Source organism: Empidonax traillii, unplaced genomic scaffold (assembly GCF_003031625.1).
Source record: "Empidonax traillii isolate 1590-97213 ecotype Southwest subspecies unplaced genomic scaffold, ASM303162v1 scaffold135:size1941959, whole genome shotgun sequence".
NCBI classification, from domain to species: Eukaryota; Metazoa; Chordata; class Aves; order Passeriformes; family Tyrannidae; genus Empidonax; species Empidonax traillii.
In genome coordinates this window covers 927845-944311 of record NW_020955328.1, presented here as the reverse complement: position 1 = coordinate 944311, position 16467 = coordinate 927845, and the positions used below count along the sequence as shown (strand labels likewise).

Below are 16467 nucleotides of genomic sequence, written 5' to 3'. Positions count from 1 at the left end.
TCAGTGCTCCACACACCACTGGCAGACACTGTCTGCTCCAAACTCTTCCCTCCTCCCCACCCAGGAGCTTTGGGGCCAGCGTGGCAAAGGGGAATCACACCTGGGCTCTGCCAGAGGACCAGGCCTGGTGTTCCAGAGGGTCTGGGAGGAAGGTGCCACCCGCCCAGGAAGGAGCCTGAGAGGAAGCACCTCTCATCCCTGGGAGAGCCAGGAGAGGGGAGCTGTGCTTGCAGGGGCCACGCTGCAGGGAGCACCAGAGCACAGCACACGGCCTGCCCTCGCTCTCCAGGCACAGCTTAGAAATCAGGCATCTCCAGAGACCTCATTCATTTCACCCCTAATAAAATCACCACTTTGCAAAGGGGAAAGCCCCTTTGAAGGGCTTCAGTCAAAGCACCCCGTGGGACAGCTCAGCTCCATGTGTGTGTGCCCAGGTCTGAGCCAAGGATTAGGGAGCTGCTCTGGGGATGCTGATGGATTTAGGAGTAGCACAACCCCCTCCAAACCCCCACAGCCCCATCCCTGAGGTCTGAGGGGGCACAAAACACCACTGCCCCATCTCAGAGAGGGGGATGCAAACACAATTCCCTTGTTGCAACCTCCCCTGGTCCTTTTTTGTCCTGTGTATTTTCCCCTGCTCTTTTCCAAGCAGTCCATTTTCAACTCCCACCCCATCTCCACAAACCCATTTGCTTTTGTTCACACTGTAAAAAACCCCAAACCTAAATTATCCTCCCCCTTCCCATTAATGTGTCTGTACAGGCTGAGAGTTATGACTTTCAGGAAGAAGAGATGTCTGTTACCTGCCAACACCTCCTAATTTCAGTTCATCTCACCCCACACTGCTCTATTTCACTAAGGCTTAAGAAGCAGGCAGCTCACGACACAAACAGGGAACAGGATGTTCTTCAGTACTGCAGAGCCAGGAGAAGGCAGGGGACGAGGAGCCAACACCAGGAGAGCTGCAGATTCCCAACTCTGACACCCCTCAAAGCGAGGGAAAGCACCAAAATTAAGACAAGTTAGACTTTTTCAGGAACAGAAAGCAACAAATCCATCCCCCTGGGGGCAGCCCAAGGGCTCCAGGGCTGCTCTAAGGGAGGCAGGAAATGAAGGCTCTTAAGTCATCACGGTTTGATTAAGACAGCTTAAAATTCGAGCTTTAATTGAAGTGGAAAGAAACATTCCAAAAGGATATATCTTTTTATATAGATCTGAGTTACCCAATTTAGTTTTCATTGGATGTTCCTGCAAACATGAACATTTAATCAGAAGCGCCAAATAGAGGAGAACTCCAAGAAAGGATCTAACCCTTCCATACCAGGGGGATTGGACCAAAGGCTTGTGCAGGCAGCTGTCCAAAAGGTGTGATGCACTGGCACCTTAACTCACAGGACGTCAGCACATCCCTGACTCACCTGAAACAGCTTCTGAGGACTGACTACATCAACATTTTTCTGGCAAGTATCTTCTCTACCAGCAATAAATCCCAGCTCAATCCATATCTAAAATGATACACATTAGAGGGCATGTCTTTAAGAGCATTAAGTCAGCTTAAATTACTTGAACAAAATTTTAAATATATAATAGAAATCTAAAAAGGAGCAACAAAAAAAAAAAAATTGAGAGAGAACACCACTGCAAGAGTAATGCCAAGTTGTTACTTTTTTTTTTTTTTAAACAGATCTGTACAGCAACATAGCAAAGGATGCAGCGATCACAATTCCAACCAGACAGCAACCTAGGCGGGGACACTAATCCTGATACAGCAGAGCTGAAACACTCCCAACATTTGGATGCTCCAAATTATTTGGCTACCCTAATGCACTCCAAACCAGTTCTACCTATATAGGACATTTTGGTGTGAAAAAGTTTCTGTAAAGTTCCCTTTGTTTCCAGTGTTTTTTCTTGTACAAAATATTACAATGATTTTTTTTTTTATATATATTTACAGACTTGCACAGCTAGAAAAATATAAACTACAATTGGGCTTGGCAAGCAGTTCTTTTCTTTAAATATGTGACATTTCGGGGCAAAAACTGTAGTGGTAACATATCCTGCACTCCAAGCCCCTGCCTGGAGAGCAGATGAAGCCTAAAATCCATGATTGCAGTGGGACACGTGCCACGGTGAGCGCAGCGGCCGCGACTCATCCCCCTCCCGGCGCGAGGAAGACACAAGATGAATAATGCTGTTTGTGCGGGTTAGTGGCACAACGGAGAAAAAATCCATAACTGAACATTAAATTCCTTAATAACAATCATTAATTACAGAGGCAGAGCCTGTTAAAAAAAGGACAACCGATGTAACTTTTGGAAAAGGCAGACACCGAGTTCACGGGGCGCGCCAGAGCCGGAGCCAAACCGCAGTTACCGATCCGGGGCCTCGCCTCGAGCCGGCCCCGAGGTCTGAAGGGCTTTTTCCATTCAACTTTTGAGCAGAGGCCAGGGAGGACTTTTTGCTTTAAAGCTACAGTATCTGTCATTATGGCTTTGAACACCCCCTTTCAGGAGATGAGGTATCTGTTCTACTGAAATGGTAACAGTTGAGTAAAACGTGTTTCAATGGACCACAAAACTCCATAGGCAGGGCAGGTGTAAACGGGTCTTCTCAGGGGAAGTTGCCAAACCAAATTGTAACAGTGCAAAACAAGATTTTTTTTGTCTTTTGTTTCTCTGCAGAAAGAGTTGTCAAGGCATCTGGGACATCGCTAGTAGTCAAGCCACCGAGCAAACCCTCTTTCCACCAGAGTCCTGTTTATTGACACTACCTAAAGGGAGGGAACAAAAAAAAAAAAACAAAAAAAGAGTAGATAAGTGAACAAACCCCAGGAAGAAACATTAACAAGTTTATCACTATGAACTTGCTGTTGCTGATTAGGGAGTTTTCAACAGCACAGAAAAAATAGCTTTGTCGATATACCCACCTCATCTCCCATCAAGTTCCACAGCTGTATCAGCGGCAGCCCCGTGACACTGTCGTAATTTGTGACCTGGAAACAGAAAAACCTAAGTGTGCAGCAATTCTGGTCCTAATTCACTTACATGGACAGCTACAGCCACTACCACAAGCACTTCAGCACCCAGTCCCGAGCAGAGCTGATGGGATTTTTCAGCCCCGGGATTTCCCAGGAGCCTTGCCCAGCAGCCAGGCTGGTGGGGTCTGGATTTGGGGTTTATTACAAGACAGAGAGTGTGCCAGAGGCTGGCACACCAGCAGCTGTCCCACCAGCAACGAGACTTCCCCAGACACCTCCTGTACCTGTGCCACGAGGACGGCGCCTCTGGTCATCTCACTGACAGCGGCGTCAGCTTCTGAGGAGAAGTGATCCTCGTCTGTGGACAGAGCAGGAGAGGACAGGTGAGATCTTCCACGGGCTTTAAAGGCCAGCAGGGACTGCTGAGCTCATCTTCTCTGGCCCCTCCAGACTCTGGGCCAGGGAACCCCCACCCCTGGCTGCAGTGCCCCACTGCAGGGAAAGGATGAGGAGCTTCCCACAGCCACCAGCTGCGACAGCACGAGCAGAAGTGGCTGAGGAATTTAGGAGGCTTTAAAGACAGCAAAGCACATTTCTGCAGTACCTCTGAGCTGCCATTAATGTTTTGAACCTCAAACTAAGCCCAGGTCCCTCAGGATTTGCCTGATCCCACACCATGAACTCAGAAGTGTTTGTAACTCGTGGTATCCTGCCAGCCACAAACCCCCTGGGGAAATCCGACCCGGCCCCCACTCTACTGCCACCCCTTCCCTGCCAGAAGGGCAGCTCTCACACACCAACACAGCACCCACCTCCAACACCAGGAGAAAACAAAAAGAAAAAAACAAATCAAAGTGTTCCTAGGCAGTGGCTGACATTCTCCCAGCGCTTGCAGGCTTGGCTTTTGAACACAGAACTATACAAATCAGTCATTTCAGGAGGAAAATGTCAGGTATTTGTCTGCAGATTAAAAACTAAGTTTGCATTCACAGTGACTCTATGACAGAAGAATTAGAGCAGTTACAGCTACTGCATCTACACCCTGCCAGTCCTGCCAACTTCCTGCTTACGACAGTAATTCATTCTCCTCTCCAAGCAGGAAAAAGCCTGGACATTTATCATCTTCCCCCTGCACTCTGACAGGTTATGCCATGCTAGCACATTTAGAAGAATACAATACAATTTTTCCAATCCTTCCTCTTGTCACATCCAATTGCACTGGCAATAGGAGGGGGAAGGTTTTGACAAAATCATGGCTTGGACACAGCTGGCATCCATGGAAACCTGCAGAAGTGCCAATGGTACATCGAGAGCTCCATTACCTGAAAGTGGCACCACATTGTCTAGTAAAACTTCTGCTCCTTGGAAAGGTAGTGTTAAAAAATCAGACCTTAAAGAAAAGAGGATCAATCAGTAAGAACATGGCTTTTAAGTTACTTCTGCATTCTTTGAGGTGACATTGATTAATCAATTGCTCTGACAGGAATTCAGTTTTAAATAAACGACAGTCAAATAAAAAAAAACCCAAAACATCAGACTGGTCTCCCAGCAATCTCAGAGTAGCAATAAATTGTTTGATTAACATGCCACGTTGGATCAGGCTCCCAGCAAAACCCATGTCCACCAGGGAGGTTGTGCTGCTTGTCTCCCACCTCTGGGGCAGAGTCAAGTATTTAATGGGTTCGTGTAAGAAAACTCTGACCCAACACTGCTCCCCCAGCCAATGGAGTGGGGAATGAGAATTGGGAGCTTATTCCTAACTCATCACTCAACCACACTCTGGGGCCTCCTTTTACTCAACTTCTATCCTGAAGTGTCAGAAGTTGCCATTTTCTCTCCCTCCCTCTCAGAAAGTCTTACAGGAGCTTGCTGTGCTCCCAGGAACCCACACCCACTGCTGAGAGAAACCTTTCCACCATTTCCCACTTCAGCTGGGGGAAAACTTGTAAGAATTCAAACCATACAGATGCCTGTGATGAGGATTTGAGCCAGATGTGGCCTCAGGCCGTGGGAGAGGAGCTACAGACCTGATTTGCCTGAGTGTGTCGACCTTCACTTTGTCGTATCCTCCATAGTCCACGTATTTGAGCTCCACTTCATCCGTCTCTTCAAAGTAGCTGATGACTTGAGCCCGGAGCCATGCCCCATCCAGGCCTGGAGCTGCACAGATAATGCCAACTGCAAAACCCCAGAGCACAGAGAGGAAAGGCTCAGGATAAGGGGATTTCCAGAAATCAGCACTTCAGGCATGAGCAGTGCTGCACAGATATCTGCAGAGAACCCACAGCATTTCTCAGGCTGCTCCCACCTGCCTCCAACACCACCCACACCCCCACCAGACCAGGCCTGCAGCTGGGACACAGGGCTGGGGGATTTTATGTCAGCTCTCTGTTTGCCACCACCGAGCTGCTCTGCCCAGGTACCCAGCTCCCTTCCAGCCTGTGGACACCAAGAGCAAGGTCTGTCTCCAGAAAGAACAAATAACCCCTTTCCACGTGATGCCTCCCTCACTGCACACCACGTGCAGACATGGTGACAGACAGGGACAATAGGAAGGTCTGGGAGTAGTTCCACACTTGGTCAGCAGAAATACCCAGATGCCAGGTTGACTGGAAATAACCTGAGACAGGCTTGATCTCACATGCAGCCAAGTGGCTGGGGAGCTACTCCAGGGATGAGCAGGGTAAGGGAGGGCAGAGCAACATCTGTACTCTGGCAACAGCTTAAAGATGAGATGACAAGTCAACTATCACATTCTCATCCACTGGGAAACTTCCCATGACTAATTCAGGGACAACGGGCCTTGGCACGACCCTCGAAGTTTCTCGACTGATCAACTTGTGAGCATCCTTTACTTGCCTTCTACTGGAGTTGGCAGGGTTGGAATTTCGGGTTGGGAATAGCAGGCAAACATCTGCTGGTCGAGGCTCCGCAGGACGTGGAAGGTGGGGTGGGTGTGCTGCTGCAGGAACATGTGCCCTGCATCGACCTGGTGTGCCACGACCACCTCCACAGTGACCCCGTCGGGGAGGAACAGCTGCCAAGGGGAGGAAAGGAATGTCAGCAGTGCTGATGGGAACCCAGGTCTCACCACAGCACAGCCAGCACGCTGGGACTCACCCAGGCAGAAACCAGGAGGGAATGAAGCGGCACCGGCATGGGTGGAGGTAGGGTGTAGATGTTGGTGAGACACAGCTCTTTGAACTTCTTGCCAATCAGGCTCAGCGCTTTCTCTACTTGATGTGAGGTCCCTGGAAGGTGAAAATCCCACACAAAGTCTGCAGCAAGGACAAGCTGAGGACACCCCCAGCCCTGTCACATGAAAGAACACAACTACCAGGAGCCTCTTTGCCACATCAACAGCGCAAATTTTAACAGACCGGTCGTGTAACTCGGTATCAGACCAGCATGGGCAACTCAGACTGCCAGGTCTCAGTTCCAACAGCCAGTATAAATCCCATTCACTGGCAGATATTTTTCAGGCACAGTGAATCCAACACCTTCCCAGCCCAGGCTGCATTTGCTGATGCCCATCCCACAGCTCCTCCTGCAAGCCTGACAGGATCCTGCTAAAGGGGTCGCTTAAACTGCAGCAGCCAAAGATGCTAAAATGCATTCCCAGCTCTAGGACTGAGGTTCCTGTGCCACAGCACAGGTGACCTGGCACACACCTCTGCTGCAACAGCACTGAGCAGAGAAGTTCTGTAGAGCACTAGACTCAAAGCCACTAAATCCACTCAAATTCTTCACCCATTTAATCAAAGCCCCCAAGCTACACATCAGACCATGAACAGACACACACTGCACTCACCTTCGATGTGACAGACTTGGGAGTCACGGAAGTAAGGTAGTGTTGAGACATAAATTTTGGCACCGGACGTTTGCCTCAAGTAGCTCATAAATCTCCCTTGTTTGCCAATCAAACGGCCAACTAATTCCTGTGTGAAAGGGACAGGAGAGCAACAGTCAGGAAGAGAAATGCAGGTCAGACATCCCTGTTCTCTCTGGCTCGTATCACCCACATTCCCAATTGCTGTAGCACAGGCAGGATAAACACAAGGCAGTGCTGGATCAGTGCCGAGTTCAGCTGGTCTGTGATGAATCCAGGTGGACACAGATCAGTAAGCACAGCTCATTTGGAGAGATCCCCGACTTTTAATACCTGTGCACCCTCCAAGCCTCCTGAATGCTTCCAAAGCATGGACTCACAGACTGGGTGGAAGATAAGTCCAACCACCACCATTCCCCCAGGGGATAGCCCTGGAATGCTGCACCTTTCCCGCTGTGCACTGGCTCTTCACTCCTCCTAAAGGCAGCTCAGTGCTTCAGTCCTGCTGCATTCACTGCCATCTCCCCGGGATGGCACCAACCCAGTACCAGCCTGGGAGCACCAGGAGGGGGCTGGGAAGGGCAGGATGCACGAGCAGGCCAGCAGTGGTTACCTTTGGGACCTCGATCTCCCAGATGACAAAGTCGGGCTTGCTGGATCCTCCTTCCAGCTTGGCGTTCTGGCGAGCCACCGTCTTCCTCATGGCACAGCCACTGTCCACGAAATCCACGCTGTTTGCGTCCGAACCTGCAAGGCAGGCACACGTGTCAGCACTCAGACAGCCCAGCTGCCACACTCTGACACTCCCATCCCCACGGGAGGGGCTGCACAGTGACCCCAGTGCCAGGAGTGCCCACCAATAGGGGGCCCAAATTCATCATATGCTTGAAGAAACAAGGTGCAAGAGCTGAACTGTTTTGTTCCTAAACCACCAGCCAATAGCAGGAACACTTCCAGCTGGGAAAGGGTCAAACTCAAACATCCTCCTCCTGGTCAGATCCCAGATACAGTCAAGTGCCACACGAGCTTGCTCCTTCCTCCAGATTAACAAGCAGAAGCATGAAGATCCTCACCTGTTTGCAAGTATTCAGACCCTCCAGTCAGAGACCAAAGAGAAAAATAAACCCAGCAGCTGCTTCACATTTGCCACACCTTAAAGGGTAACACAGCACAGAGGCTAAGAAAGGCAAAGGGGTCAGTTGTTGGCCACTGACGTCTTGGGCAAGGGAGAGGATTTGAGTCTCACAGCCCGGGTGTGAAGGTCAGGGGGATGACCTGTTATCCAACACTGTCACCTTATCAGTTTTACCTGCTGTATCCCCTCTTCCCACCCCTCAGTGTCTCAGTGCTTTCAGCCTCTGCCACCACCAGGCTCCACAACTCACTCCAAGACCTTCTTGTCACACCTGCATTCACAGTGAGGCAGCACCGTTCTCTTCCTGGAGTTACTCTCACTAGTGAAAATGTTCTGTGGGTCCAACTTCCAATTGTTGGTAAACTCAATTTTCAAACCCTTACCTTCTGAGTGATCTCCATCCATCCCTGCCGCACTGCTACACTCCTGGCTGGAGTCTGGCCCATCCTCCTTCAGGATACCATTGCTGTATGGCACTGAGCTGTCCCCAGGCAGCCCCAGAGCAGGAGGGGTTTCCCCTGGCACCAAGCTCTGCTCAGCAGACGTGTCTCGTGCTGCAGGTGTGCTCAGTGAGTCCGAGAGCTGCTCTGACGTGACAGACAGCACCGTGTTCTGCAGTGGCTCCTCTACACTCGTCCCACCTTCGGATGTGTGTGTGCTGTACCCGGAGTCCTCCAGAGCCACAGATGACTTTTCCAGTGGCCCTGCGTGGTTTTCCACACGAGTCCGATCGACTCCCTGGGACTCCCTGCTCTCGTGGCTCTTCATCCGACAGTCTCTCGTGTCTCCCTGACCTGGGCTGGCTGCACAGCCGTGTGCAGGACAACTGGAACCTGCGGCCCCCTGACCCCGCTCCTCTGCCCGCGGGGGTGTGTGCACGGCGGCCCCACTGCCTGCAGCCCCGTCCTCACCGCCTGCAGCCCCGTCCTCACCGCCTGCAGCCCCGTCCTCACCGCCTGCAGCCCCCTGCACGGGCACCTGGCCTGGGGCAGCACCGCTCCCCGCACCCACAGGCACCTCAGCCTGGTCCACAGCAGCCTGGCAGACCCACGGGGACGCCTCGCCTGCAGAACCCGACAGCACTTCCTCAGTTGCTGCCAGAATGACCTTGGAAATTATCTGTATTGCTACTTGCTCAATTTTCTCAACTTCCTTGTCCAAACTCACGCCTCCCATCTTCTCTCCTTCCAACTCGTCTCCTTTTGGCTGTGTGTCCTCTGGACACACAGGCACACTGGCGATGGACTCGGGCATCTCCTCTTCCCTGGACTGCTTCAAACAGGCAGGCTCCAAACTCCCCGGTAACATCTTCACTGCAGAATCCTCACGACTTGATACAACTTCAGCTTCCTTGCTGACAAAGGCTTGTGGGGCATTGGTTTCTTTCTCCAATCCCAAGCAACAGGCTGTCACAGAGCCAGGATCCAACTGCACAATTCCTGGCATCTGCTTTTCCTCAGGGGGCTTAAACGTGGCCTCATCTGACTGCTCTGCATTGCTGATCTCCACCTTGACTCCCAAAGACTCTTGTGCCAGGGATGCTGATGGCTGCTGAGCTCTGTCTGCAGTGGAGCCTGACCCGAGTGCCCGGCTCGGCTCTGTGCTCTTGGGGACGCGAGGGGGGGCAGCACGAGCAGGGGCTCCGCTTCCCTCTGCACATCCTGTCATTTCCAGTTTTTCACTGTCGTCCTCGGGGGTGCTGGGCTGAACTGTCGTTCCCGACGGGTCTGGAAGGTCCTGTGAGAGATTCGGCCTCTCGTGAGTTTGGCACAGAGGAGAGGGCGTCGTCGAGCCCGCGGGCAGCAGGAGGGTCGAGGCTGGGTGCTCCGGGCATTCCTCCTGCGACGGCTGGGGCCGTCTGCGAGGAACACACGCTTCTGCTCTGGGTGCTGAACCGCTCTCTGACACTTCTTCCTTCTTCTCCCTTCCGATGGCTATGGCCTGTTTGTCGCGATAGCTCGCGTACTTCTTCCTCCAGGAATATATCCACCAGCAGCCGAGAAGCGCCAGCACTCCGGGGATGGCGTACGGGACGAAATTGCGGAAGCGCAGAGCCATCTTACAGAGCTTCAGCAACTACACCTAGGAGGAGAAAGAAGGTGTGTTAGAATAGTCACAGGGAAGGTAACAGGAAGGCTGAAGTCTCCTGAGGTATTGCCATCAGCATGAACAGGCTCGTTTTCCAGCCTCTCTCAAAATACCCATCTCTGCTCTGGCAGCAGGCCCCAGGACAAGATCCTGACCCAAGACCAGGGATATCTGGACATTTCTCACCATTATACTCCATAACCTCACCTCACCTTTGCACTGTATTCCCCCTTGTTTCCCCAGCCTCTCGGCTGCAGGTCAGTCCTGCCTCCAGCACAGCAGGTTTTTCAGCACTGGGCTGGGCTCAAGCCCAGCTGTACCACAACATTCCACGACAGGTCCGACACATGGCAGGGCTCCCCAGCTCTCCCCTTGAAAGGCAGCATCCCATGCCCCAGAGTTCCAGAGTTTGACAACACACACTTTTCTAAAACCTTAGGAACCCAGCTCCAAAGTTTGTTCTCCATCCAAACTCACTGCCCTGACTCCCCCCAGCCAACAGCTGTCCCTTTTCCTCTAGAAAGTCTGTGACTCCTTTCCCACCTCCTCACCACGGAGACTCCTGACCCAGTCCTGCTCCTCTGCTTCCAAGCCTCACCTGGGTCACACAAGGCAGGGCTGCCAGACCTTTCCTTTTCCTTAAGGAAAGTCTGCAGCTGGAATGCAAAGCTAAACAGTTACCACATCCCAAACAGCCTTGCTGCAAAGCACTCAAAGTTTATATTTTCACTGTGCAGGAATTAAAGCAAAACACCACGTGTGCGAGGAAGCTTATACAGACAGACCTGAAGCCAAACAGCCCTCGAGGCTCCTGCCAATGAGCAACAAAAATAAAGATTGTTTGGAGGAGATAGTGACATCCCAGAAATGGGAACCACGCACTGGAAAAGAGCATTATCTGGTTCCTCTTTAGAAGCATGATACTTCTGTGAGAAGAGAGGACAATCAAGGCAGTTGGCCCAGTGCTTAGTCTGTCTCAACTGTAAAAACCCCTTCTGTTATCAGAGCAAGTGTCCCAAGCGCAGCTCCCGCTCCTTCGGGCAGTGATCTTCACCAGCGCTGATTACATTCTAGCTGGGGGACACAACCGTGCCTCCCTCGGGCTCAAACTGAGTATCAGAGCTCAGATAATTCAATACTCACTCCAGATTTCTCACCTCCACCCCACAGGAGCGACCACACAACCTCATCCACGCTCCCTCAGCCCCTGCCTTGCTCCCACAGCGCTTCCTGCAGAGTCCGCACAGAGTGAGGGACCAGAAACCTGCCTGTTCCATCCCAAATCAAAGGTCAGCTGCAGACATGATTTAAGGGGTTCAGTAATATCCCAGGACATCACAAATGAGGCATTTATGTTGTTCTACACAGGAAACTCGAGTGTGTTCACTGGACATTTGTGTCTGATTAAATAAACTGGATAACTAAGAAGTAACTAAATCCCAGTTGTTCCCAGCCAGCTGTATGCACTCGGGGAGCAGCACTCACTGCTCAGGGTGAGCCTTCTGTTAGCGGTAACATCTGGGATTTGGAATTAGAAACCCAACAAACCTATGCAATAATGGGGATGTTTGGTTTTTGCAAGTGGAAAGGATGAAGCTTGTACACCCCCAAGACAAAAGGTCTCCGTTCATGCTGCCCAGCACAATGGCACATTGTGAGCCACCACAAGGGCTCATCTGCTGTGCACTGAAGTTGTTGTAATTAATGCAGAACTACCCTACAAGCTGTCTCACAGGCACACCACAAACCCAAATTAAAGTAGCTCACATAAGTCCATTCCCAGCAAGCATTCCTGATTAAACAGACAGCCCTATTATTATCTGATTCCCTACTAAGTTGCACCAACTGTTCAAACAATCATCCCACACAGCTCTGCAGCACAGGGAGACAGTCACAGGATGCCCCACAGAGGGACAGGTTTGTCCCAAAGTCTGGCAGACAAAACAGTTCTAAGAGTCATTTTGAACATTATCATTTAGGATAAAGATCTGCACTCCTTTGTGATATTTGGATGAGTGGGGACTGCTGGACTAGCTGACGGCTCCTTGCGACGCTCATTAAATTCCATGTTTTTAATTTACTCCTTTAGCCAGAGCTCCATCACTACCAGCGATGGTGTAAAATGAGAACTCCACATCCTCCCATCAGCTAGAGCAGGATGAAAGGCGGTGACTGTGTGTGAGATGCCAGCAGACATCCTGGAGTGCTGGGTTGGCTGGGGAACAGCTGACACCACCAAACACCTCGTCGCACAGACGCGCAGGAAGGCTCAGGAAGGCTCAGGAAGGCTCAGGAAGGCTCAGGAAGGCTCAGGAAGGCAGCTCTTGCAATGCCAGTCACAGCAGGGCTGTGTGTGGTGCCCGAGGATGGCTGAACCCGCCCAGCCACAGGCACTGACACGGCTTCTCCTTCCCTTCCTCCCCACGAGAGCTCCCACAGCCACTGCCCAAGGCGTTCAGGAGCGACCCAGCCACCTCTCTGCTGCCAACCTGCCAGCCAGCTCAGGACTGCAGGGGCAATGGGATCGTTGGAATGCACGTGGGGGGGGGGGAAGAGAGCCTGGGATTTTCCTGCCAGCAGCAGAACAGAAAATGGCAACTTGTCAAATCACATGCCCTCGAGCACTGCCAAGTGGGAGGGAGCCTGGCCCAGCAGGCCCTGCACTCTCTGGGCAGGAGGAGCCAGCTGGGAAGCACAGCAGCTCCAGAGGCTTTGGACAGGAGAGGAGCAGCTTTGTAGGAGGCAGAACCAGCAGGAAGCACTGGATCCCCAGCACTATTCCCAACAAGCAGGGTCCCATCAGTCCTGCACCAAAAATAGTGGAGCTCACGCACTGTATGCGCTCACCCCACCACCAGCCACTTCCACTTCCCTCTGGCATGCCAGGAATCCCCCCTAAATGTCACACCTTGTGTCACCGCAGGGCTGCAGAGCTGCAGCCACCACACGAGACTCTGACTTGCTAAATAATCCCCACAGCGGGTCAGGATGGGATTAAGGGGAGAGTAGGGGTCAGTCAGCTCTCCAAATCTGTGCTCTGACTTGATTTATGGAAAACTCCTGGTAAAGAGCAAGGAGATGAGGACAAGAAAGAACACACACATTACCTACCTTAAAAAAAAAGCCAAGGACAGTCAACTTACTCTACTTGTTCACATTAGAGCAGTTCAAAGCCACCTTGTTTCCTGGCCAGGACACAGAGCCCTTCAGCACACGCAGCCTTATAAGGTTAGAAATGTTTGCAGCACGAGGTTCCCAGGGAAGTCAGATAATTCATTCTCAGCGTCCGAGAGGAGTTCAGCGAGCACTCGCTCCAGAATTTCAGGGCTTTCCACGCCCAAGGAGGTCTGTTCTGAGGGCGAGCTGCTTCGAGTCTCTCCCAAGAGAGAGGCCAGGATGACTCCCAAGTGGCTGAGCCCCCATTCTCTGCAGGGACCCCTCAGCGCTGCTGGTCCCGGCTCCTCCGCTTCCCTCTGCCCCAGCACTTGAGAGGCTACGCTTCCAAACCCTGAAAGCAGTGGAAATCAAGGCTGGAATTAAAGCCCGTCCCAAAGGATCACAGAGCAAAGGAGTAGGCAGCTAGATTGGAAATGCAGCTTCAACAGCAAGGCCAGGACACCTCCCAACAAACCCTATAGTTAGCGATGCAGCACTCGGGAAATAAATACTATCTGGGTGAAAGAGAACTGGACAGCCTGGCATGGTTCAAACTAAACGGGACCACGTGGGCTCTTAAAATTTTCCATGCTAAAAATAACTAGTAGCACATGCTCTGCCTTATAGGAGGCATAAGAACAGGAGTTGACAAAAACCTAAAGAACCGGAGGCCCTACTGTTAATCTTAAAATAAGAAAAGCTCCTGCACAGAAACAGACATAAAGGCTTACATAACCTACCCCTGGCATGAGGCACATTTTCATCGAAAGTTGAACTGGCAGGTGGCACTGCCTTATCTAACTGCAGCTTCTTCAGGTTTCATACAAGATGAAGGAGGCAGAACTTGCCCCATGGAGGGACCTTCTGCCAGGTCCTGCTGGAGAGTGTGTGGTTCCAGCAGGAGAGCAGAGGGGCTTTCTGCATGCAGGGCAGCATCCCCAGGGCTGATGGTACAGGAGGGAGCTGTGAAGCCACAGCAGTCTGCCAGCCCTGGCATCACACACTGCAGATCAGGGTGTCTGTCCCTTGGCCACCAGACTTTACAGCCTTTCCACCCCTCCCCTGCCCATCCTGGAGTACCACCATCAAACTAAACATCACCCAGAGCCAGGAGCTCAGACAACATGACTCAGGAGCTACAGACACCCAGAGACAGGCAGGAGCCAGGCCTCCAAATCTCAAACCGCGCAACACCTATTTTAAAAAGCCAACAGGGAAGTTTCTGTATACTTAACTAATTAGAGGTAAGTGTTCTGCAGCAATTTCTGCTTCAAACACCAGCACTGAGAGACTAGAAGAGCAAGAGATACCCCTTAAGCAACACCATCTTTTCACAGGCCAGTGAACAGGGGCTATGAGCTCAAGAAACTGGCTGCTCTGCAAATGAAAAGCCACTAACGAGGCCACTCCACAACCTTAAAATATTTAGGAACCAGCAGTCTCCTATTTGCAAAAGCATAAATTGTGACTTAAGTAAAAGGCTGAAAAAGCTGGTTGATGTAGAGCTGAACTAGTGCTCTGGAGCAAGAAACACCACCAACACCAGGCTGCCTTTTATCTCCAAGATAAAAACTGCCTTCAGTGATGTTCCTGCAAGAGCTCACTGCCCCCTCACAGCTGCACAACCCCTGCCACATTCATTGATGCTTCTGTGTGTTCTCCTAACTCAGGAGCCAAACCCTGGCCCCGCACAGCTCCAGCAGCATTAAAGCCAACACAGGACTCAGAACGCTTCCTATTTATTTACACACCCCGAAGCAGAGCTTTACAATAAAAGCATCAGTGCTTTTATTATTAATAAAACCCAATCTGTAGGTTTTTTTTTAAAAGATGTTTTGGAAATCAAGAAGTTCACAGAGGCACAAACTCTGACCCCCAGCAGCCCTCACCACACTCGGCCTCACAGAGTCAGCCAAGGCCTTGAGGGCTCCTCCTGCTCTGCAATAATGAACAGTTTGTAATTAATATTAACCCTATCAGGTTATCAAGCTCCATACTGCACTTTCTATCTTATTACCTCCCTGCTCCAGTTGTTTCATTATTTATGGTTTCCTCACTCCAGGTAGTGTCTCCCTGTGAATCCTCTACTGCAGAGGGAAGCACGAGAGCTTTTCCCCTGTTTTCCCAGAAGGGTCTCTCAGATACTTCAGCAAACTTCAGAAATGGCTTCTGCACCACTTCACCACTACCCCCACAGACCAGGCAAAGCAGCTGTTATTACCTTTATAACTTACCAACATATTACAAAAATCTGGACTTGGGAAAAATTTTATCACCTTCCATTCTTTCTGCATTGTCACACAGGCTGGAGAATATAACTAACTATTTTCCAGAATTTCAGAAAAAAAGCATTCAATACTTAGCATTTTGTGTTCCTTTCTACACCAAAGAAGCCAGTGCAGCCCTTGCTCTGGGCAGCACAGTGTAGTGGCCACTCCAGGTACAGATTACAAATTCAAACTTCAAAGCAACCATCCAAGTCAAATGCCTTGCATCTCTATCAACTTCCACAAACCTGAGACTAAACTAACCAAGGGCTTCCAATGTACTCTGCACACAGGACACAAAACACTCGTGTTTTCAAGGAGACAGGACAGGGAGGTTCACACCACAACATGCTGATAGTGCCGCAGGAGAGCGGCACCGAGACCAAACAGCTCTCAGGTACGTGGGGGCAGCAGCCAGCCCTGCTCACTTCAAGGACACCTTGGCAAACAGCTTCCCAAAACAACGCTGGGCCAGGTTCGCACAGGACAGCAAAAGCCTCGTGCCCAGGGCCTGGTGAGAAGCTGCAGAAGAAGTTTGTATCCTTCCCAGAGAGCAGGACAGCAAAGAGTAGTGAGGAAGGTGCCCTGTATTTGTCCTGGGGAGGCACTCAGACTGAGAGCAGGGAGGTCACTTGTGTGCATGAACAAGTGCTCCAAGGAGCCACTCGAGACCTGATCAGAGACAGACACGTTCACTGTGACCAGGCAGCATCCCCAACCCCTGCCTGGACCACACCAGGGGCAGCTCTCACAGAACAGCCTCCCCTGCACTGCAAGTTGCCTCCTCTCCTCAGCTTTGGCAGCCCTTTTCAGAAAGCAAAGCCAAGACACAGATCAAATGACCTTCCTACAGTCACATGGAGCTGAAGGAAACACAAGGAATGGAAAAAAAGGATTCCAGCTGGAGAGAGGGGAGCCCACCTTCTCTAACAGGCAGCAAGCACTCCATTCAACTGGAAATACTTTGGGGAAGGGACGTGCTAATTTCTTTCCTGCACCCACGAACACCAAAGAA

At 51.1% G+C, this 16467-nt stretch overlaps 1 protein-coding gene across 1 annotated transcript; it reads right to left on the bottom strand.

Moving 5' to 3' along the window:
• Positions 1-1639: 1639 nt before the first annotated feature.
• AKAP1 (A-kinase anchoring protein 1) lies at positions 1640-13678 on the bottom strand. The gene is made up of 12 exons (XM_027883818.1): positions 13141-13678; positions 8895-10023; positions 8325-8855; positions 7420-7553; positions 6789-6915; positions 6098-6228; positions 5837-6014; positions 5005-5155; positions 4300-4367; positions 3262-3335; positions 2927-2992; positions 1640-2770 (listed from the first exon to the last, which is right to left on the bottom strand). The coding sequence occupies exons 2-12, from the start codon at positions 9997-9999 to the stop codon at positions 2711-2713; spliced, it is 2625 nt and encodes an 874-aa protein (XP_027739619.1). The 5' UTR covers positions 10000-10023; positions 13141-13678; the 3' UTR covers positions 1640-2710.
• Positions 13679-16467: the final 2789 nt, after the last annotated feature.